Source organism: Leptosomus discolor, chromosome 6 (genome assembly GCF_034619465.1).
Source record: "Leptosomus discolor isolate bLepDis1 chromosome 6, bLepDis1.hap2, whole genome shotgun sequence".
NCBI classification, from domain to species: Eukaryota; Metazoa; Chordata; class Aves; order Leptosomiformes; family Leptosomidae; genus Leptosomus; species Leptosomus discolor.
Window position 1 is genome coordinate 48,480,244 of NC_141396.1, and position 24,928 is coordinate 48,505,171.

A 24,928-nucleotide genomic window follows, 5' to 3' on the forward strand; every position below is an offset into this window, starting at 1 on the left:
ACCTTCCCGCCGCGGCCGGGCCCCCTACCCTCCGGCAGCCCCAGCAGGGCTGGGGACGGCGGGCTGTGGCGTGAAGCAACGCAAGCGCGAGGACGCGCCTCAAGCGCCGACCGGGTGAGCCGGAGGCAAGCGGGGACCGTCGCAGAGCGGCTCCGCAGGCGGGAAGGACGTGAGGGGGCAGGCGGGGGCTGGCGGCCGCTTCGGGGTGGGCGCCGGGCAGAGGGGGCTAGGCCGGGAGGGGTGCCGAGGCCCGGCAGGGAATGGGGGGTCACGCCCAAAGCGCCCAGGGAGCGACAGCCGGCGGGGAGCCGCGCTGATTGGCAGCCGGCGCGGGGTCTGCGGCAGGGCATGGCGGCGGAGGGCGGGAAGGAGCGGCGGGGAAGCGGGGCGGGGGGGTAATCGCGCACCGCGGGGGGCGAGCGGCCGGGTAGGGCCGCGCGACGCTTTGCATTTACCACAACGCCGCGGCCTCCGCCGCTCCGCGCCGCCGCGCCGCTCCCGCCTTGCCCGGCCATCTTCCTGCGCGCCCGCCCGAGGGGCTGCGGCGGGGCGGGGCCGGCCGGGGGAGGCGGCGGGGAGCCCGGTGCCTGCTGGGCTGTGGGGTGCCCGAGGGGGCTGGCCCCGGGGCGGGGGGCTGCACCTGTGTTTGGGGCCGGTCCCCCCTGCCTCCCTGGGGAGCAGAGCCTGCGGTGTGCCCGCCGGTGGCCGGGGCTCGCGAAACAGGCACTGCTCAGCTTTTCTTACGCCGTGACAAGGTAGGCCGGATTGCTGAAGGTGTCTGGAGAGGAAATGCGGGCTGTAACGCGTGAGCCATGGGGTGGGTGTTCAGAAAGCACTACACACGGCCCGGCGGTGCCTGCAGGCGGGTTGGCCCTGTCTGTGAGAGGGTTACGGCCTGAAGGAGCCAGCGCTAGTGACAGAGTGGCAGGATGGTGGAAAGGTTTGGACTGAGGTAGGTAAGAGGCCTGTTAGCGGACAAGATTAGGTTGGTGTGGTTTAAACTGACATTTTGACAGGTTTTTGCTTATACTCTATGGATGCCAGAAAGTAAACTTAGAATAGTTCATCAGTCTTGCTTTCCATCCTTGCTTACTTCTGAACTGGTGCTCCTTCTTCCCCACCACTATGTGTGTACATGCTGGAGCAAGCTATGTCTTCCCAATGCCTTCAGCCCACTGCCACGTTGCTCATGCTGTCTGTCCAGTAGAAGGAAAACAGATCAGGAACCACGCAGCCTTCTGCCACCTCCCTTCCAATTCTTTTAAAAGTATTATTAATATTTTGCTTTCACAGCCTCACAGGTGAGAAGGTCCTTGTTTCCTCTTTTGGGTTGCCGAAGGTTGTCTACCTTTACATTCCCGTATAAGAAGTTCAAATTCGAAGTTGCTCCATCCTTTTTGTATCCTATCTTTTGGGGAAAATGGTAACAGCCTCTTAGTCCACTGTGGGTAAAATTCAGCTTTTCACTTTCTTAAAAGTGAAAGTTGGTTACGATTTCTCGTGTTTATCTGTTAAATACACAACCGATAGAATTCTGCTTTTCCTATACTGTAAATTATTAAAGGAAGAAAATGTTGCTCTTGGGAGACCTGGGCATAATGAAATTTGCTTGATGATACCTGAGTGGCTCCTGCCAACCAAGTAGAAAGACATTTCAATTTGGTGCACTCCTTTTCTAGAATTGAAAATCATCTTTTGATAAACGGTTTGTTTCTTACATGCAGCCAGATCTGTTTGCTTTTAGGTGGATTAAGGAACTTCTCTTAGAAGGACTATCGCTACAATTGACAACATGTCTGAGAGGACAGAAGGCCAGGTTTAAAAAGTGACAAGAGTCCAACTCAAGAATATGTCTGCCTCAGAAGTGATGCCTCTATACGAAGACTGAGGTATGCTGGAAAAAAATAGTTCCTGTTCACAGTGCTTTAAAATAAACTTAATAAAAAGTAGGGAATTTGATAAACAGCATATACAGACTTAATATAAACCTACATAAAGTAAATAAAAATATTTGTGTAAAATAGGAGATTTTCATAATGGGCAAAATCTCTAAATACTTTTGCATTTCAATTGCATGTCAACATTTCATACAACTATTGAGAAAGTCTGATGTTTCATCTAAACTTTGGGATTAAATGCTACTGATTTGTACCCACAATCACTTTTCAAGATTTGAAGATTCTTCTTGCTTGAAGGTGGCAAGAACCCCTTCTAAAGGCCACGTTCTCCCTAAAGCTAGGGCAATCTGATTCATTTACCACCACACTATAGATAAGGCTGCTGTTGCATAAACATTGCAGAACTGGGCTCTATAGTTCTGAAGCTATTTGGATTACGGCTAGAAACTCAGATTAATTTTGCAACTATTGTATGAGTACGTGTTTTTTTCTATCTTTTGGATAGTTGGGTTACCATTACAGAGTTTTCTGCCAGTTTTAGCCACATTCTTTATCAGACCAGTGCAATACAAGAGATTGTTCTAGCTACACCACAGACAGAAGCTTAACGATTTGAAAAAGATTAACATGAACAAGACACTGAAAAATAAATTCCTCTGGCATTGTGCTGAAAAACTTAAGCAGGAAATGTTTGTTCTTCCCGTCAAGGTTGGAGGACTGCGTTTTGTCAAGTCTTCCTTTTGGTATTCTTCTCTTCCAAGAATTTTACACTGCTCGCTTAAGAAGTGTAACGAAGCCTCAAGTCTTGCTAATAACAATTAATACAAGTATGGAAATGAAAAACTAGATAAATTTAGCTGGGGTACAGTTTGAAGGGTAGTGCTGCTATCGGCAGCCACCAGTCCAATCCACAAAGTTGCTCTTCTCCATGTAAGATTTTTTTCATTGGCATAAAATGTAATTTTTTTTTTTTTTTTAGTTTTGTTGCAAATACGACAAATTCATGGTTCTGTAAACCCACAGAACTAATAGAAACCAGAATTAATGATGTTCTTTGTGCGTGATGGAAATGCAGCTGCTAAGGATCTTGCTGTGGAGGTATATGTACTCACTGAATGTTGACATTGGTTTTTTACAGTATGAACTGGTGTAGAATGAATGAATTTACAGTAGCTTTTCAAAACCTTTTTTAATTAGGGCCAAAATATGATTATTTAAAACATGGTATTAGGGCTTTAACTGTGAAAAAGACTGTAAGCACACTGAAGAATGTTCTGATTATCTTTGTTCAGCTGTTTGTTTATAAACTAAAAATAGGAGGAAAAGAATAAACACTTTTAGATACCCAACCATGGGAAAGGATCAAAGGGGAAAAGAACAAAGAAAACAGGGTAGATCATACTAACCAGTAGGTCTGTGTAGGTTTGGACACATAGCCAAAAGACATAAAGGAGCAGATGGAAGAAGCGACACACAGAGAAACAAAGCAGAGTTAAGACTCATATGCAAATCCCTTGTGAATGTATTTATATCTTGTCCTTTACAGAATGAACTTTATAATTTCAGTTAGTTACACATCTTTTCCTCTCTTACCCTTTTACTGGTAAAAGCAGGACTTGTAGTATCCACCCTTTCACAACTCCAATGTAAAGAAGTACTGAAAATAGAAGGTTGGGGGCAGGGATATATGAAGAAGGTCGTCCAAGACAAACATTACAGTGGAGTTACCTTTGCAGCCTTTGCAGCTCCATTATGTATTCTCCTCCTAAGAAGTTATAACAGACATTTGACAACTCAGTTTAATATGTAAGCACCAAAAATAGACAAAAAAAGCCTGAAAATCCAGAGTATTTCAAGAGGTATGGCTTACCTAGGTAGAAGCTTGCCAATTAGGCGGTGAAGTAAGGGCACTTATTCTGGTTCTGCCTGTTGCTGCAGTTGTTGTGTGAACAGCAGAACTGTAAACAATCTTATCAAACATAAACCTGCATTTCTTAATGGTTACAAGGTGAGCAACCCACCCTGTTGCAGAGAAAGGCATTTTTGGGTTAAGTGGTCACCGAAGAGCATATTAAAAACAAAAGTTTATCATATACAGTACTTTGGGGCATGTTGAAAGTACTTCTGAATCGTATTTCCTTCATAATGGATACTTCATATCCAGTTTCAACATACTGCAGAATGTTGAGTTCTTTTGCATTACCTGAGGTAGTTACCCTGTCCATAGGGCGGCTGCTGAAGACTATTTGCCAGACAGTGTTACAGACATCTGGGAGAACAGGAGGCAGTGTTTCAAACCGTTCCCCTACTTCCAAGAACCTAGGGACACCGTAGGAAAAGCTATCCAATTAGGCAGGGCTAGGTAGCATCCTAGGATGTACAGTATTATAGATGCTATACTTCCCCTTTGTCGCTCCTGTACTACCACACGTGATGGAGTGGCACTGCAAGCTGGAATCGAGCTTCTGTCCACCTTCAATTTCATCAGAATTAGCACCTTGAGGGATTGGAAAGTTCAGCTTTAAGGCAATTGCAGCATTTGAGACCCACAAGGGAAGCTCAGAGCATTTAGCTATCACAGTTAACCTGTACTGAGTCTGCGAGACTAACATGGGCTTTGAAAATTAACTACGGTAACTTTGGTATCAAGAAGATGGCTAAAAGCTGCTATTCAAGATGTTAGCTTGTTTTTTAATATTTTATGACATTTAAATCAATGTTCGGTACCGCTTGAGAGAATTCTGGGCCTTGAGTTATTTGGCCTATGATAAACATCTTTAATACAAAACTACATTTTTGTTTGTTATTAATCTCACTGTGCCAGACCAGAGCAGCGAGAGCTTCACTTTGTAATTTCCTGGCTCCTGAAGATTCTCTTCCTGCTTTTCAGGTTCACGTTATTAGTATAGAGTTCGTTATAGCTGAAATAAATGCAAACAAAAATTTCCTTTTGTCCTTTAATACTAGAATAAACTTTATTTCCTTCATAATATTGTGCAAATATTTCCCCTAACCAGCTATTGAGAAGTGTTCACATTTGAATGATAAAGCATTATTTTCAAGAAATGCTGCTCACATCATATCCTGTGACAAATTCATCAAGCGTGGCCATGAAAACTAGTTAGGGAATTGTAAATATATAGTGGGTCACACCCAAGGTAATGAATTTAACTGTTAGTTTTCTTTTTAAAGGAGGTTGCTCACCTGGCTTCATTCTTCTTTTTTTTTTTTTTTAATAAACAACAACAAATTTGGGAACATCTGCAAAGCAAAAGAACTGAGTGTTTTAGACAACCAAACGAATAACAGTTTAAGGACTTTTTTTTTTTTTTCCAAAATAGCTCAGTGGTCTTTGATGTAATTTTGTATACTTCACAGCTTGCCTAGAATAAACAGCGCAGTAACAAAAGTGTATTGAAAAGCAGAATCTGGTTCAGCAAGTTCTCCTGTAGCGTAGGCATGCTAAATGTTCATGGCTGGCCAGCTCCTGAGCTCTGTTGCTGCACAGAATGACCTGCTCCCTAAGGGTGCTGGAATGCTCATTTTTTTGTTTGTATAAGAGACAGACCATTCTTCCTGAGCAAACAGCAAAACGTGGTTGTTTCTTGTGCAGTGCTTGGGGCCACGTATTGTGTTGAACACCACTGAAGTTTTTTCCTCTGAGAAGAGAAAATTATTACATGGCTTCCTCAGCTCCACTATGGCCCTCAAAGCACTATGGGAACAGTTCTAGAGGTACTTGTCTATCCTTACAGCAGCTCTGGGAATTAGAGCACTGAGTCACCTAGATTTTCCATATGGGGCTCTTACCTAGCAAGACTAAATTAAATGTTAATTAATGTTGAGTGACCAGTTTGAGACAATAGCTTTCAAACTATTATATAGCACTGTCTAGGGTTGAGGCATAGCTTCTAACTTTAGGCACACGTATCTTGTATTTAAAACATAGAGGCTCAAATTGCAGAAGTCAGGAACCCCCCGCGAAAGAGAAATGTTGTATTAATGGCTACCAGTGAAAAAGCCAGCTATGTCATTTATCATTGCATTTCAAAAACATTCTATGACAAAGGCATGAATAAATCATATTGCTCCAGGGAATAAGTTAAGTGCTTTAAATCTCATTTCTCTTTGTTCAACTCCTACTTTCCAGTTGCTGAAGCAAATGAGATGAGGGTTCTTGGAAAACAGATCCCGTTCGTAAACAGCTTGAATCCATTCCCTTTATTGCAGGGTCTTAATTCATCCCCAGATTATCATATTTATTCTAAGCATCTCTACTTATACACAAAAATTTTATTGTGTCAGGCAGTAAGGAAAGAGAGAAAAAGATGATCCACACAACAGATAACTTAGAATCTAAGCCTAAGACAAGAAACAACTAGCTACAGTGCCAGGGGAATTCAAGGAACCTGCAGAGGTCAGCGAGATAAGCCCTAATCTCGGCTCACCAACAGCCCAGCTGTTAAATTTCTGGGTACCATTGGAAAGAACATCTGAGGAAGGATTTGAAGACAAAGTTATTCCAGTGTTTGCACATTTGTGTGAATTTCTCCATGCTACGTGGAGGCAAGCATGGAATAACAAACTGACAACGCAGGCTAGTCCTGTGAGCCGAAGTCCATCCTCATAGTCGCATCAACAAAACCAGCTGACGTGAAACTAGTCTACTGTTTAACTATGCCTGCTTGTCTACAACCATTTGTTGGACGTACAGTCTAGAAAAAAAATGGTGTTTTTTATAGCTTGGTGGAATGGAAGTCACATTTACCTCAGCACCCTTTAAACAGTAAATAAAAAAAAACAAACAAGAAACTCATAAACTCATCTCATCTTGGATTGCCGCCATAATGCCACTGCTTCACGTGGAGGGTGAAAACTCTGAATTTACCCACATTTTTTTACGTCATGTTACATAACAGAAAGGAGCTGGGCAAGATTGAGACAGAATGAAAAAAAATACCATCTAGGCATTCAGCAATCAAGTACACATCACTACCATGGATGTCCACTCGTGGGGAGGCATGGCCAGTCCTCCTTAGCTTGGTCAGGCTCAGAACGCCTCTAGTTACTGTGGTGGCCGATCCCGATCCGCTGCAGGGCTCAGCAGCTGGCTTCCTTGGCTATGGGAAATGTCAGGCAACCTTAATAATAGGTTTTGCCACCTGTCTGTCCTGTAATCATATTATTCATATTATAAGCATCAGAAAGCCAAGGATGAAAGTGTTGACTAGCATTTATCTAGGACTCCCATTTATCTGCATATATGTGAAATGTTCTTATCTGAGAGATATCTGCCTTCACTGGGGCTGAAATTGTTTGATAGATTGTTTTCCCTGAGATGTATGCCAGTGAAAGGACTACATTTTAGCTTTGTGGCAGAGGGGTCACAGCTGCAGTTTGCAATGCCAAATTTTCACAAACATATACAAAGGGCCAGAACACGCCCTCCTACAATAAACCCCACCTAAGAAAATTGGTGAGGAATTTCTCCCATACTATTTCTCCCACAGAATTTTGCCCTTACTGTTTTGTGAGGGGAATGAGGTTACCCCTCTGCACAGAAGATTTTGAAGAACTGTCCCAGACTTAATCCCCAGGAATGCATGCAGAGCCCAAGAAACCACCATGCTTTGAGACCAGCCACATGGAGCCCACATGCTCCGGTCAGACCTGATGCTTGCTCGAGGCAGCTCTATTGGAGCCATACAATCAGGAACTCCCTGTGTTTGTGACGATGCCATATCTGATCCCTTCCTTCCTGGATATAAATAGTTTCATTCTGAAGAACAGCCAGCGAGGTATTTATCATAATTTCATGTTGCTCTTTTTAAAAAATAGATACACAGTGTTGTCATGCACAACTTCCAACAGGAAATATTTTCGGTTTGTGGCAACATAACCCTTACTGACCAATAGAGCATTCATACCCCGTTCAGCATGTGTTTTGTGATGGTTATCCAATTTAATACAGGCCATTTAAAAATACCCGCTTGATAATTATGAACTACTAGAAGCATTTTGATGATTTTCTTTCTCATTATTTCATTGATGATCAGTAATTGACTAGGGAATTTAGAGCACGATTCAACTGGTAATGCTATTTTTTAGCCTGTGGACAGATTTGTTTCTGTTAATGTCTAATATCTTTTATGAAGAGATAACTCTGTCAGAACAATTGAGTTTACTCACCTTTTTGCTTCAGTTAGACTGGTGGTATATATTAGTTGATTCATGAACATTGCATTACACCTTCAATTTTTGGCATTTCCTGAACATAAAAATACAAAGTTACATTCTTTGGATTCTGTAAATTTATTTTGTCAAACTTCCCAGAGAGAATTAAAGGGTAAGAATGTTATCCTTCTGTGTGTATTTTCTATGGTTTTCATTATAATGTATTTTTTCCATCATCAGAAGTGTTGGTAGGTCACATGGAATACACATCAGAATAGACAGAAGGAGTTAGAACCTCCCTTCCCATAGGGTGACAGAAACTATTCACACGTATCAAGAGGGGAACATCCTGTGTGGCAGCAGAGCTACCTGCAAAGGGCTTTATGAGGTTTATGCAAAAAAACCCACCCCCCACAGTTCTGTTGAAAGACACTAGTGACAGCCCACTCAGCTGCAGAAGTGCATTGGCTTTAGTCTCTCCCTCTCCTGTTAAGCAGGAATACTTTTTGCATCCCTTCCTGTTCACTTCCTAACTTCCCAATAATACACTGATACCCTTCTGACAATTGTACAAAGCAGTCATTATTACTGGGGAATGATGAATGTTTCCAAGTGTGGCCTAGTTGCTTGTCCCAAATTTTGGGATAGGCCATCACCTACTTTGCATTCCATAAAGTTAGCACTAGTGATAACTGGAAGAACCAAATTCAGATCCTCAGCCTAACTCAGCCAAATGGTCTATAAGTAACTAAAAGCTGAGAGTGAGGCAGTGGGAATGCACGCTGTTGTGGAGTCAAATCTAGGTTTTGATTTTAAGCCACAAGAAATGGCCATGTTTCATTATACCGCATTTCTTAAGAAAGGCACCTTGTACTTCACCAGGACATAATGTGACATGTTATTAAGTGCTTATAATTGGTGTGGTTTTGTTAAAATATACTGTATAAGTCATTCTTTTGAGTAAACAGTAAATAAAATTCATATTTTACAAACCCACGGCTTTCTTCCAGCTTATATCTTTCAAAAATAAACATGATTGCTTAACAATAGGTTACAAAGAACAAAATACACATTCCTGCTCACCCACGCTTTCCTAGTAGATGTCACAGACAAGTTTAAGATGCACAAGAAATATAGCCTAGAACCACTGTGAAGTCTTCAAAGCCATTCCCTGACAAATTTATGAAAGGAACTTAATGTACGTGAAAATTTGGCTTTTAATAGCGTGTTTGAGATTTTTTACTTCATCCTCTGCTGATGGCAGATGCTATGATGTCACAACAGCTGCTGGTGGTAATGATTGATACCATAGAGAAAAAGCTGTGTTCTGAAGCAAAGGTTAAGCAGTAGGAAAGAAAAATTTTTCTTTTTATGCAGATAATTGCAGCATAGTGTGCTCATACAACTTCTGCCTAGGTCTTGACTCACATGCTAGTATATTGCTTTCATTCTAACATTACACACATAATAGCAATCAAAACATATTTTTCTACTTCAGTTGTGGATTAACTATAGTATTACAGAATTATTTATACATAAACACAGCAAGCTACATGTGGTGTCTGTATTGTGTGAAGTCTGTATTATTAGGGGCTTCCACTATAAAAATTGGTTTTGGTAACAAAAAATGAGTACACAAAAAGTTATGCAGAAGCCAAGCAGTTTAGAAATACAATCACTCAAGCTTTTAAGTAAAGTGCAACAGCTCTTTAGTGACTAGTCCAGAAGCCATCCCACCCTGAAATTGTATTTACCAAGATGTCTTCAGCAGCCAATTATTTCACTTTGTTTTGGCTATGCGAGGAAAGAAGTGCTCCAAACATATGAAACAGTATTTTTTATGCTTTTTGTATGATGTTTATAGAAATTTTAGTAGTTAATAAAAATTACAAATAATAATAGATTAAATTCATGTTTTTACACTCAAAGTTTAATTAAGAATTTTATTTCAAAACGTTTTATGAATTACACAGGTAAGAGCTGTATGTAACAACTTTTCTAGGAAGTTACGTAATTAGATTAGTCAAATATTTCCTTCTGAATAGTTGGCGGTGTCATTTTCTTCTGAGAATTTAGGGGGGCACTTCTGGAGATGTAGCGATAGAGAAAAGGCAGGAAAGAGGCAATATCTGAAAAAACAGTCTTTACTCATTTGCAATGTAGATAACTTTGTGCTTCTCAATTACTTCTATGTCATGCTCCAGTTGTTTCATCTGTGATTCCAGCTTTTCTTTCTGTCTCTTCTTGGTTATGTTGTCTATTTCTATTGAAAGACACTGAAATTCACGATATGCTTCCTCCCAGTTCTTTTTCAGCCCCTAGTGCCATTACATGAAAAGGAAATGTATGAGAAAAACTTACTTCATTAAGAATAGTATGTACATAAACTACTTCGGGGTTTTTTTGTTAATATTGCATTTGATAGGTGTCACTGCAATGTTAAAATAATAGATAAATATATGGATAATGTTTAATCATCTTAATTGGACCAGATTAACAATATGCTTAAAAGTCAAAGCAGTCACAGCAGAAATAATTTGGACTCATTCTGATGCAATATAAGGAATGGTCTTTAAAAAACTCTGTGCCTTGGAGAGAAAAAATTATAGTCTTTAAGAAGCAACAAAACAATAATTAACTAGCCAATGAAGGACCAGCTACAAAATTGCAAATCTGAAAAAAAGTATGTCAATGTGACTAACAGTCAACTCTGTAGCCCACCAGGAACTCAAGGAAGCCTGTACACTTCATTTCCAGTCCTCAGTATCTTCAAGAAAAACTGCACAAGGTAAATGAAGAGCAACTCTTCCTTATTCTACATAAGAATTTTTCTGTGCTTTCAATGATCCGCAGGTAGGCAACTTTGAGTACTCCATTATATCTAATGCTAATATGCTCACTGAGGAACTACTAGGATTCATAAAATCTGCCTCAAAACTGCTATCACTCAAATCCCTTCTTTTCTCCAAAATGCAACAGGAATCATCTTACAAACTGCACTAAAGAAACCACATCCCCATGAACAGCAACCTGGCTTCCACAGACACCACCACGTCACACACAGTGGTGTTACCTACCTTAAGTAATCACAAGAGTACCAATACGTGGAGCTCCAGCCAAAATGGCAGTTTCAGTTCATCTCACCACCAGCTCCATTTTCCATAATTGAGACTTTGCTCAGACCATGGACACCAAACTGATCTCACAATATTTTAACTTCTATGCGCTACTTCAAAAAAAATTCTAAATAATTGCATTCCCTTCCTAATCTACATTTACAATAACATCCACAGGCAACTTATTTGTTATTTGGACTAAAAAAACCTAGCTGTCACTGACCCTATCAACAATAATTTCAATAACTGCTACCTCTCTTGAATGCTGCTATGCAAAGAATTACCTTACTGGATAAAGTGAACTGTATCTTCCATATACAAAAGCCCAAGATTAAAATTCTGCCTAAAAAAATGCCATACAATAATCTGAAATGTACTCATAAATCTGTTAGTTCAACATCAGAGACAATTTGATCCACCAATATATGCTGAACGGAACCAGACTATGGTAGAAAAAGAAAATTTAAAATTTGTCTTTACATCCTCACAATTACTGCAATAACTGCTCTTACTTTCTCTCCTCAAGAGGATAATCAAAATCTACACATCCTATACATGCATATATGATGATTTAGTAGAGTTTATTCAGTGCATCAAATGTCCTCATGAAAAGTATATGGGTGAACTTAATAATCACCCCTACTACAAGGACCTCATACAGCAATCAGTAAATCATACAATATGGCTATCAGTGAGAAAACACTTTCCCAAAACATTTTTGGCTCTCAGTTTAGTTTCCTTAGAGGAGATCACAAAGTATCTTCAAAAATGAAGAACTGAAGTTACTCTCTTGGGAACTGAAGTTTTCAACTCTCCTCCAAACCTAAAACTGGATTCAACTGACACACTGATTTTATGGCACATAGTGATTTCCAACCTCATTTCCTCCTTCTCCACTATTATTAGCACCTTTTCTCCCAGATCGGCTAATTGAACAACATACTGAAGTTAAATTTAGAGGAATTATTTTTAATACATATTTAGCTTTGAAGATTGTTGCTTCTATTTTGTAACTCAAAGACCCTTGTGCTTAAAATCTTTGATTTTGTCCACTGTATGAATCGATTTAACAGAAAAAAATTACCTCTCGCTGCCAATACTAAGAAAAACATACTTTTTAATATGAACTAATATTCTACTGATTCAAAGCAGTGTATTTATTGCATAGCAATTTGTGCTTTTTGCATATTTCCATCTAGCATCTAAGCGTTGTCCATAAAGGTTACCCCAACAATATTCATATACAAATATCTACATAAATTTAAAAGCCCTACCTCAACATGTGAAATTTAGAGCAACGAGGCTATTTATTTACTGTCTTGTAATGCTACTTGTCTTTGCAATCCAAGGCTGTAAAGTACTTAAATAAAGCTCCCAGTCTAGCAGGTGTCAGGCATCATTTACGAATATATAGTCATGACAATAAATACTGTATTTCAAAAACTTTCACAAAAGAGTCATTCATAGCTTCTTGTAAATAATTCTTCTTTGTGTACATTAGTAAAAACTACTTTGGAAATGACTGAAAACAGTGAATTTTAAAACACATTAGAGCATGCACTCATCACAATTTACTCTGTCCCTACAGTGGAGAGATCAAAAGCAGATCACGACTCCCTCCATAAAAACCTCCCTCACAGCTCCTCCAGCAGCAATGGCATATGCTGACCACTATTGCTATGGGCTGGACCACAAACTGAATGTCTAACTCTATATATAACTCTAATACATATTGGATCAGTGAGAAATATATATTGCATTTATCAACATTCTCTTTTATGCCCATAAAATCCCAACAAAAGTAAGTATAATGGAGAGATCAAAAAATGTTGGCACAAATTATTTCCCTTTATTTTTGTAAGTTCAAGAGGCTTGATTTTGTTTTAAGACATCTATTGCCATGCATTCTTTCAAATCAGATGGTGCGTACGTGTTCACTAGCAATGCAAATTATTTTAAAAGACAGGAATTCCCATATGTCTGCAGCTGAGCACTGGGTAGAAGCCACATACCCTGGGGACACTTATTCCTCCTGACAATATAACAGTATAAGTAATCTGGCCCAGGAAAGAGCAAACATTTTAAAAAAAATTTAAAACAAAATGCTGAGTTAATAAAAACAATCTAAAATATTTTTAATTAAAAAATACTTAGTGCACTCTTGTATTTAAAAATACAGAACGTGATTTTAATCAAACTAAATGAAGAACTCTAAGCAGCTGAACTCGCATGCCTTTTTGCACATACATTTTTGCTGCATAGTTAACTTGCTGGACCATCAGCTTGTCCCATGCCTTTCCCACCATAAAAATATCTTAATCTTCACCCTTGCTGTTATATTCTTTATACTGCTGTCAGTGCAATACCCTCACCTCTCTCCCGTACTCCTTCCTACCTTCCACTGCTTGCTGCATAAGCAAGAGACACCATTGTGCTAGTTATTTTGGATCTTGCTGATTAACCAGTTAACCTTTGCAAGTGAGTTAGATTCTGTGTTTTCTCTCTAGATATGCTGCTGGCTGTTTATGGGAATTTAGCATCTTGGAGATGTCCATCCATCTGCTAATTAGTTTCAGGTGGCTGCTAAGATCAAGTTATTAAGGGACAGACTCATAAACAGACATCACAGTAATGTAAGCCTCATTTTCATAGGAAATATGGCTAAAATGTGGTCACGAGAAATTCCAGTTCAAAGATTTTAAAATGTCTCTCTTCCTGCTCTACTTCTTTTATGGTATTATTTCTCTTTAGAAAATCTTGTGCAATAAAAACTGTGTGAAAGACAGTATCCAAAACAGCTTGACAAAATACAGTTTTTCCAGGCATAAGTCTACAAATATATTGCAATTTAATTCTGTTTTCTGCTTTTGCCACATTTTAAAGCATGACCTTATGCTTTAGTCAGCGAGGTCACAATGTGAAGATAGAAACTGCCAATAAAAGTGGCAATGTTATGCATCAGGGAAAAAAAAAAAAAGGCAATTTTTGGTTTTCCATGATTCACAAGTACAGAGTCATAACTCTCACTAAATCCATATAGGTGATTTTCTGCATTCCTTTGAAGTTTCACTGAAATTCCAAGTCCTTAAGGGGGATAGGAATCCAACAGAATTGAAGTACTTGTAAAACTACTAAAACTGTAGCTAGATCAGCTCCCTTCAGTTCAGTTTACAGCTGTTCTGCAGCTCCATCTAGTGAAAAAGTAGCAAATTCATTTGCCTTGCTTAAAAAATCTAGTATACTTTTATTATTTCTATGGACTTGCATTACCTTACTTAATCTTTTGTACATGCTCCTAATTACACTAAATCAAAATATGCACCTGCAGAAGACTTCTCCTTTCTTCATCAGATAGCCTTTTTATGAATCTTTTCTCAAGATGCTCCAAGATACCAGCCTCATATTCTTTCTGAGCTTTCTTAATTTCTTCATTTCTCCGTGCTATGTATTTTGGTGTAACACCATAATCCTATAAGGGTAAGGAAGAAGTTTTTTATGTGCTTTTAAGAAGGAAACAAAGACATACCTGTCATTCATAGTATATTACATTTGCAAAAACAGCTTGAAATGGAATTTTGTGCCACTGAGTAATGAAATCTTGAGCAATAAAATCTTAAATCACCGCATTCTTCGAAGTATCAAACATGATTATCTTTGTAGCCTGAGCAAAACATATAAACAGTTCCCTTCATTTTCTTTTGGCGACCTTGGAAGAGAACAGAATCCAGAAAACAAATCGTCTATTTGTAAGAACTCATGGTTAAGTGAGGAGTTTGACACCTGTTAATGACAGCAAGCTATTTTACATTTTTATATGGTGTCAGATCCTACATTCTGAAACACGTTCCTTAGATACTTCCTTCGAAAGGTCTGTATCCCGATTTTTGCTGAACAATGCACGCCACAGAAGAGTGAATAGTGTTAACACATACAGGAAAACTGGACTAGTTAGGAATGATAAACTATCCCATACTGGATGTGGCAGAATTCTGTTTCTGGGAGGAAAAATAATTTCTGAATATCCCAGATGTACTTGGGAGAACACATCTATATTGCCTTATCCTTTGTAAAATGAAGCCTGTCTAGCTCTGCCAGAAGGTACCTTCTTTCTACCAACTGCTAAATGATTCACAAATCTTTCAGTGTTGGGTAGCGCTATGACTAGCAGTTTATATACATGTTCAGTCATGGAAAGGTACTGCAGGGGCTGCAGATTCACTTTTTTGCAACTTCTCTGTCATAAATTATGTCATATGCCATGTCTCTTTTCGCATAATGCTCTGTCCTAAGTTACCTGTTTAGATAAGCCAGACTCCTGGCACATTGTGTTTCCCCGAGTAGTAGCATGGACTGTTCTTATGCTTAGATGAGGCTGTCCTTAAAGGCATGCTGGCCCTCTGAAGCCGTCTCCCACGGCGTCCTACCTACTAGTTCCCTGAATAAGATGATGTTTGGTCTCCTGAAGTACAAGGTATGTACACTCCCACCTGCCTCCCCGAGGAGGAGGGCATCTCGAACTACTTCATGGTCTGTGCAGCCAAGACTACCATTGATTATCACACCTCTGACCAGTTCTGTCTCATTTGTAAGCAGCAGAACCAGAAGAGAACAACCACTGGTTGGCTCATCACCATCTGTGTTAAGAAGCTTTTGCTGATGTGCTCCAGGAACCTTTTTGGATTGCCTTCATCCCATTGTTGTCCTTTCAGCAGATATCAAGGATGGTGAAGTCTTCTGTAAGAAGCTGCACTGTGATATGAAGATTTCCACAGGTTGCTTAAAGAGATTTCATCCAATTCCTCACCTGATTGGATGGTCCATAACAAACACACTTTTGACACTGGCCTTTCCTCTAATCCTGACCCACAAGCTCAACCAGCCTGCTGCCAATTCCATAGAAGAGTTCCATATATTTGAACAGCACCTTCATCCAAAGGGCAACCCCTCCTCTTCTTCCCTGCCTGTCTTTCCTAAAGAGCCAGCACTTATTCATCACAGAACTCTATTTGTCTCCGCATTAGATACTCTCTGGGTTCCCAATGCAACACGAATGCCATTGCTTTAGCAGCATCATTCTGCCAATTTTTTGCTGACAGCATAAGCAAGGGAAAACAGCAAAGGCAAGGCACGACTCCAGTGCCAGTGATTTCTCCTTGATGAATTTCAAAGGTCTGCCACAAACAGCAGTGGTATCTAAACATCTCAAAAAGAATCGTAAACGTTTCATAGGAGAATGCAACAGAGAACCTAAAATAGGCACCACTACTAGTATTTCCACTATAATTTAACAAAACTTACCTTTTTTTTAATATATTTTGGAACAAGTCCTGAAGTTTCAAGCAGCTGTTTATCTCCCTGTCTTGTATCAACATAAACAGGTTGAGGCTTTTTAGGCAATCCTGTGATAGCAGCAACTGCATTTGTATTTATAAAATTCTTTTTACTCTGAATTCCCATAACTGGGTGATCTGTCCTCCGTGGCACTGATAATGTAGGCAATTTCTTACTATCCTCTTCTTTTTTTTCTGTGAATTGAGCATGTAAACATTCTCAGCAATAACCATGAAAAGCTTTGCAATTTAATGTTACACATTTTTCAAAAGGGAAAAATGATGTACAAAATCACATAAAAATAGAAACCAACTGTATCTACAATGAAAGGATTGACTGGGACTCTATGATGAAAATTGGTATGCTTGTTTGGCAGAACAGAAGTTTCATAACATAGGAAATACTATGTTGTTTTAGCTGGATTTTCCTTATAATATGCCACTCATTTCCTCTTAACTGCAGAAGTACGGGACTTTTTAAAAATGTAATTAAAGCTGCTTTTAGTGGAGATGCTTGTTGTCAGGGCTGTTAGGCATTAATGGCCCTGCCCACTCTCAGCTGGGGCACCTACCGCACACCCTTGGGCTCAGGAACCCCATTTCAGCTCAGCCTTGTGCTGTCACAGTGCCTGGCTGAGCTGCCTCAGCCATGCCTGCCTCTAGTCCTGCTCCTGAAGAGCTATGTGGAATCCGTGGATGGACCTGGCACGTTACCCCATCTTGCCTGATGGTCACTAGGCCATTGATAGGACACATTCTCGTCACCCCACTCTGCTTGCCTGCCTCTGGTGTGGTGGGACTGCACCCTGTTGGTGAGGTCACTGCCCAGCCTGCATACTGGTTGCCCTCAATTTCTGGCTCACTTCCCCGCTGGAAAAGCCCTGCTCTTGCTGCCCCTAACACTTGTACCAACTTCTCACAATCCTTTCTCCAGAGAATACAGAAACTCTTCCTTTTTAGTGTAATCTTTTCTCCAAGGCACCAACAGAAAGTCAGTAGTCTCCTGAGCAGTCTCACTTCAGTTGAATGATGAAAGACAATTCATTTCCCACCATATTTCTCACTAGATATGATATGACTCTAACTCACAGTCATTATCAGAGATAATTATTTGATTCAGGTTGTCTGAGTTTGTGTTCTTTTTTGGCAGAAAATAAGTGTAATGTCACAAGTGACAGAGCTCATTCCTACAACAGCTGGTTTCCCAATACTGATTGACTCCACAAACCAGTGCTTCCCTGGATTTTGTTTTCACAACCTGATAGCCTGCCATAGCTTAGCACTGTCGGACACACAGATGTAAATCTCTGTTTCTCTTCGGATGTTTTTTTGGAAACAAGAGCTCTGAAGCTTCTCAGTGAGCACTGGCTAACCCTTGTCTGCAGTACACTGGTGCACACTTGCTGTTTTGGGAGCCCCTGCTTCTTCTGAGGCCAGCAACCGAGCTTGGTTAAAATTAATGCCAGAGTCCAGTAATACAACAAGATTAATCTGAAGGTTAGGAAACACACCTTTTTCAAAGAAGTGGCAAGTAATGAGACTTCTGAAAGAATGACACTATCACAGACTTCAGGGAAAAAAATTCTATCTTTCTGTTCTGTCCTTGCAACCTATTTTTTAACTAGTTGGATCAAACCCAGTTTTGAAGGCAGCACAGATACCACAGACACAATGCCATAATCCCATTCAGACAACTGATGAGTGGTTAAATTCCAAGTGATGAAAGTGCCATGCTTTAAGAGAGGTGATTAAGCAGTGTAACTTCTCTGAGGTAGGTATGAAATTCTATCCAACAAAGGTACAAGAACTGTCTGAGTTAATGATACAGTTCCTTCACAGGATCTGTTAGGATCTAATCATGGCAATGAAATTACTAGTCTGGATCAAAGCTATGATGTGTTATAGCAATTTTGAGGCTCTGGTACATTGACTCCAAATGCAAACACCAAACCACACATAGCTATTAGGAAGCCCTGGATCAACAAGTTGAAATAAGAAATATTGTGAGCTGCTTGTCTGAGAAAAAGGAGTCAGAGTGTTGTATCTCAATATATAGCAAATTTGAAGTAGATAACACTAATTTTATAATACAAGTACTCAAAAGGGATCTTACAGACTGCTCCAAATTATTGGTAAATCAACCTTCTTTCATATACCCGTCTAAAATGCTAGTGTGGTAATTTAACAAGGTCTTGAGCTTGGAAGCATTTATGCCCAGATGTCACGAAGAATTACATTCCAGTATACTGAATGCTGTTCAGATTTCCTGAAAGAGTGAAGGCCTTATTCAAAAATGACCCAGGATGCCTAAAGGACCTCTAGGACCCAAGCTTACTTTAAGGCTCTAATAATCCATACTGTGTGAGGCATTAAGCCTTCAAAGCCTCCTGGGACAGCCTGTATTTTCAGTGCTGAAGCCATTTGTGTGTGCCATGCAAATTCGTGTGCTGGACTCCTATACCTACAATCTCTTAGACAGCTTTATTTTTTTTTTATGCTGTACATTAAGGTCTTCTATTTTTCCAGGCTAAAACCAATTTTAAGCTGAAACTTTATAACTCAATTAGAAATTCTGACAGCAATGTACTTGGAACTCCATCAGCACTAAGGTCACTTCACCCTTGCAGAAGCAGCCATAAGGCTGAACATTAGAACTGTCGACTCATAATTCATACCCAGACTTATGGTTTGTGCCCAAAGATAGGATGCATTTTGCAACAAAACATTCCAATTTTCTAGTTTTTGTGACATGCAGCTCTTAAAAAAATTCTGTGCTTTCAACACTGCCAGCCAATCTAACACTACCAGATTAAGAGCTGATGAGTGCTGAAGAGTAAGAGCTGTACCTTGCTTATAACATCAAGAAAGGCACGCATACTTCCCCATGTCTCTTCAAGCATTAAACCCAATTAGTTCACTTTTAATACTCCCATTCATATTATTTACTTTAATATTAATGAGCAGTTGTAGAAAAGAATGATGTACAAATCTAAACTATGTAATTACAAATTGAAATACCAGTAGGATAGAACAAACCATCAACACATCTTCAACATCTAAATAGCTGCATCCAAAAGAGAGATAATTTTTCTTTCTATTTCAGCTGGTTTTGTACCATATGACAATACTTACTGTATTTTCTAATCATATACATGATCTCCTTGTTGCTTGTTTCAGTATTTTACACAATAAATAAGAAATATTTTTGTAAAATAGAGAAATAATTTTGCTATCATAGATACTACAAAAGGAACAATGAAAACTGCCCCAGCATACAAAAATTAATTTAAATTTTTAAAAAATTTGATTCTCCATAACTGTTACTTTCAACATGAATATTATAAATTTTAAAATTAAAAAAAACCCATTACATTTCATGTCTACACTTACTTGCTGGTAGCTTGGGTTCCTTTGAATGTTTCCGCAGAAAGTTTTTTGGAGATGGCACTGCAACTTTTGCTGGTCCCATAGTTTTCCACTGAGCTTTATTTTTCTCTGCTTCTTGTTTCACAGATGGTCTAAATATGGATATATACCTGGGATATTAAAAAATAGCCATAAAGAAGTTAAAGGTCAGAAAATGATTAAAAATACTTCTTTATAGAATATGTACTTTTGCAGTAGTTCATGCCAAAAGCATAAGCTATTTTGGTTTGTACTCTCTCCCCAAAAAGGGCCATCATTCGTACACCTCCACACTAAGGCTAAGCCCAGCACTGCACTGACAAGTGGTTTTTCCGATTCTGACGTTAGCTTGCTTCTCGCTTTTTTCTTGTGCCTCCCGCATCAGTATTATCACACTTTGGGAAATAGTTCCTGTATGCACTGTTCATACAAACACTGAACACAGACATTTTGAAACTCAACAAAACCTAAGCTTTGGAAATAAACTGCTTTGAGTACTGCTTGCATGAATTCATTATTTTTATGAGGTTGTGCATTACACAGGTTGGTTGTTATTTTTTAATTAACTCCATTTTGAAAAGTTTTTTTAATGAGGCTCTTTGTTGTGTTCAAAAATGCATCCAAAATATGCAGCTGTTGTGCATCTACAGGCAAATAGTAACCACGAACCTACTTTGCTAGATTTTCTATATTTGAAAGTTTGTAGTATGAGAAAGATGCAAACTCCAATGTATCTCAGCCGTTTCAGAAGCTGCAGTTGCGGTACATTGTAGGGCCTTACACAGCAATCCAACTCATTTAAAGAAAAGCTCAACTGGCTTCAAGAGATGAGACATGTATGGGTAATGAGAGCATTCACTGCTTCATTCTATGGGATGAAACATATTTTAGAGGTATGTAAAAGCTCTTGCTTCAGAAAACATGCCAAACATAGTCAAGAGTGGGACAGAATGTCCTTGACTATCAGTTCATCTTATTACTGTCCACTGTATCATTGTCTCAATGTTCCTGTTGAACCATCTGTTACAGACTATTATAAGAGATAGCTGAGACGGATGACTGCTCCAAAACAGCAGAGCAAACTGTGTATGTCTTACACTACACAGATTCAAACTATGATCCTGAACTATTGTCATCAGCGGTGGTTTTGGCACTACCCAAGACGGCTATGTACATAGCATGCACACACTGCAGTTTGGGTGTCATGTCGCATATGGCACTGTAACTTCTGCTTTAATCAAAAGTAGGGAAACATGTTCTCCAAAATATGCCAAATGCTCATCATTAGCTGATTTGTAGCATCTTGCCTCTATCTGAAGGACTGAGCTGTCACAGATGTTTTCCTGAGGGAGCAGAACTCCCTGCTCCTGAAGCTAAGGCTACCTCATTGTACCTTTTAAAATCTGTCCATCTTTAGGAAACATGTCATATTAAATTATGGTAGACAAAAGCTGGTGAACAGTTGCACTCTTCTTTCACAGAAAAAAAAAAAAAAAGTGTTTATGAAAAAACTATACCATGTTTTCAGGTAAGGAAAAAAAGAACAGAAAAGATTATGTTGTATGAATATGTAGAAAAGATTATATGTATGCATATAATGCAACTCATTTTAGGAAAATACTGAAATATTGTTAAAGAAACGATGTAATGCTGGGCCACTGAATAAGAAACATAGTAGCAACACTTATGAAAGCTTTTTTATGTGAGCTGCAAATGTCCAATACATGTATTTGTACTTGATCATAACATTAGAACATGTAAGAGGACTTCATTAAAGATATGGAGTTATTTTGTCTCCTGGAGGTTTGGTCTCCACAATCAGAAAGAGGATTATGTACCTAAGATTATATATAAAACCAGAAATACCTCTAATTGGAAGGAATGAGGTTTTCTTTCTTTTTTTCATGTTAAATTCATGGCAAACAGCTACAGACATAGGCGCTAACCCACCACTGATAAATAATTGTGTTCCTCACCATTTGCTAGGAGTACATTGTAGCCACACAGCAAAGGCAGGGACTTTATGAGGAGTTTGACCTAGTAGGGTTCACAGTCTTGGAATGAGAAAATGAACGAGAAGGCCTTGTTACATATCGACATAAGGTAAAGATGTCTTTTGTAGACAGCTAAAGGCATTCCTTTGGACCAAGATATGTGGCAGTTGTACCTTTTCAATGACTTTTCAGGCCAAGAAAGTGGCTAAATGCTGTCATGCACCATTATCATAGGGTTAGAGAGGGCTGTGAGGAAGAAAACATGGTATGGCGGAGTTCAGAATCTTAATCCATTCATCATCAGCAAGGGGAAAAAAAGACAACACATTTGTAAGAAGACAGTTACTATTCCTTAGGTGTCATCTTGGGACATCAAAACTGGGGAAAATGAGGATGCTTGCCACGGTTTCATGAGTAGTACCTGGTCAGCTGATAGTGAAATATATATGATTTTACTTGAAAAAAAAAAAAAAAGACCCTAGATTTGGTATGCATTAGTTAACACACACATTAATTGATCTGGCACTGGTCAGATCATGCTACGAACCAGGTTCAACTGTTGTTGCCAGCTGGGTGGCTGGCACACTGCGAACCAAAGCAGGAAGCGGGGTGACAACAGAAGTCAATGAGATCAGGAGGGGATTTAGTCAGATTGCATCTAACCTAAGGAATCCCTTGCCTAAATGGAACCTGATGGTCATGCAGTATCCAAATCCCCGAATGGTATTAGGGCAAGAATGGATTTAGTGCGCTGCCTGCCTCACCACACTGTCATTTCACTTTCCTCTGTCTGCCGAAAGTATCTTTCATTCACGTTGAAAACAAACAAACAAAAAAAGTATGACATATTCTTACACGGAAAAGATGCAGAACTAGGAATCTCACAAGTCTGAAGTCTTTTACCTGAAAGGGGATAACTATCTTTGTTCTAATAAGCATCACTGACATTTCTACTAATTTTAAAGCTATTGAGCTATGACCTACGTTAACTTTCACCAAAAATGATAACTGTAACAGCTTGCTTTCATATAAAGTAATACGAACTTGAAAAAAACAACATACGTTTGCCTAATTGTCAAATAAATTTAGAAAAACTCTCAAAGGAATTAATACTAATGGGGCAAAAGGCCTTTTTTATGTTTTTAAGGTAAGGAGTGAGAAAGAAAAGCAAAAGAAAATGTCAGAAGACACACCTGACATGTGAAAACAATGGAAGTATGGCACTGAGAAAAAATGTTTAAAACTTCAACTTTTCATGTGCTTACTGAAAAATTGTTATAAGTGCAAATAACGAAGATCTCATGTAATTCCTCAACGTGGAAAGAGTGCTTTGTAAATTCTTTGTCAATGAATAAGATAGCACTGAAAACACCAAACAGAATCATCAGCTCACGAAGCAGGCTGTAAACCCTCAGGTGTTAGGCAGCGACTCATTAGGAGGAGCGATAACTACGCAAAAACTGGATCTATTAATTTTTTTAATACCTGTTACCCGTAAGATATAGTGCCTTGCCAGAACCAGTCGCGGTGTCTGCAGGCGGTACTGTCACCCCCACGTACCTGGGAGGTTTGACAGGCTTCTCCTCCAGGCGGGGCAGGAGGTTACAGATGTTCTCCTGGGCACACTGCGCCGCCATCCTCCGGCTGAGGGGACCCGGGCGCGGGGAAGCGCCCACCTCGCTGCGGGGGCCTGCACACGGGGAAGCGCCCACTTCGCTGCGGAGGCCTCGCGTTTCCCCCCGCCTCCGCAACTCCGCCTCGCCCGCGTCCCACCCCGGCGATCGCCTCCCTCCCGTCGCGGCCGGCGCGCTGTTGTCGCCGCGGTTCCCAGGGACGCCCGTTGCCAGGTAACAGTGCACGAGCGGGCGGAGCCCCGCGCTCCCGCCTCCCTCAGGGGGAAGGCAGCCGTCAGCAGGCGCTAGGGCCAGTGGCGCGGCGCAGGCGCAATCGCTCTAAGCGACGCCTGGAGCCGCGCAGGCGCACTTCCGGAGGTGAAGCCCAATTAGGACGCGCCAGGTGGCCTGACTGCGCGTGCGCCGCGGCTGCGGGAGGAGTGGCGGGCAGGTGGCTGCGCGTGCGCGGTGGGGGGCGGGGGGGGTGGTGTGAAACGGGGGGCGCGGTGTGAAACGGGGGGCGCGCAGGGCGCGCGCGGTACCTGTGGCAGCTCTGGGTCTCGCCGGTACGTGCGCGCGAGCCGCGCGGAGGGCGAGGGGAGCGGCGAGGGGAGCGGCGCGGCGCCCGGGCCGGCCCGGCCGGGCAGCGGGGACAGGGCGGGGCCGGGGCGCCGCTGCCGCCGCTCCGGAGGGGAGGTGGGAGCCCGGGGCCGCGCTGGCCGCGTGACTGACGCCCCTCTGTGGTGTGGCGTTTCGGCGGCGCGGCCCCGCCGGCTGCTCTGTCCCAGCCGCGCTTTGACACCTTTGGGGCGTCGAGAGGGTGAGGCGGGAACCTTCACAGGACGTTGGTCTGTGGGATGATCACGAGAAGGTTGGCGTTGAATGGTTTACTTTGGGATTTTATTTTTTTTGCTACATAAAAGCTCAGAGAAAAATGGAAGTGGTCCTGTTTTAAACAATTTTGAAATATGATAATTATCAGTCTTGACCTATCTTGAGGTTTTTGGCAACTGCAAATTGTCACTGACTTGTTTGGTTACAGATTTTAGCTGTTCCTTATGTTGTTGAAAACTTTGTGCCTATACCAGTAACGAAGCCCGGTTTTCACTAGAACTCTTGGCACTGGCAATGTTTGTTAAAATGGTGGCTGATTCCTAATGATGTGTAGGTGCTGTCAGCATACAAGTGAAGGGTCAAGGTGTATTGTCAAAATTTCATTAGAGGTATGGGTGTGAGCTCTGCTCCGAAAAAAAAAACGATACCCTTTTGGGATGGGATTTATATCTAATGATGGATGGCTTGGTGTTTTAACTAGACTGGTAAACTCTACTAGTGATAAAGTCTAATTCAAGCTGTTCGTACAGAAAAGTTTTGCCAATTGAACAAAAAATTATTTCA

General features: G+C 40.7%; 2 protein-coding genes across 2 annotated transcripts in view; both read right to left on the minus strand.

Annotated features, from left to right (window-relative positions):
* The window catches only part of PRTFDC1 (phosphoribosyl transferase domain containing 1), a 48,802-nt gene extending 48,287 nt beyond the window's left edge, over nucleotides 1–515 (minus strand). The window contains exon 1 of the mRNA XM_086466852.1: nucleotides 456–515. Within this exon, the coding sequence (XP_086322978.1) occupies nucleotides 456–515 (60 nt within the window). The remainder of the gene's footprint in view (nucleotides 1–455) is intronic.
* Nucleotides 516–10,189: 9,674 nt separating this feature from the next.
* On the minus strand, nucleotides 10,190–23,554 carry ENKUR (enkurin, TRPC channel interacting protein). Its single transcript, XM_009946888.2, has 5 exons — nucleotides 23,478–23,554; nucleotides 19,909–20,054; nucleotides 16,487–16,713; nucleotides 14,511–14,657; nucleotides 10,190–10,390 (listed from the first exon to the last, which is right to left on the minus strand). Exons 1-5 carry the CDS (start codon nucleotides 23,552–23,554, stop codon nucleotides 10,217–10,219), a joined length of 771 nt encoding a protein of 256 aa, XP_009945190.2. The 3' UTR covers nucleotides 10,190–10,216.
* Nucleotides 23,555–24,928: the final 1,374 nt, after the last annotated feature.

Excerpts from the sequence above, each read along its gene's own strand:
- ENKUR (XM_009946888.2), bottom strand. The coding sequence starts at position 23,554 with ATGGCGGCGCAGTGTGCCCAGGAGAACATCTGTAACCTCCTGCCCCGC. Across the intron at positions 20,055-23,477 it reads AAGCCTGTCAAACCTCCCAG|GTATATATCCATATTTAGAC; the intron begins GTACGTGGGGGT and ends TTAATATCCCAG. Across the intron at positions 14,658-16,486 it reads CAAAATATATTAAAAAAAAG|GATTATGGTGTTACACCAAA; the intron begins GTAAGTTTTGTT and ends TTACCCTTATAG.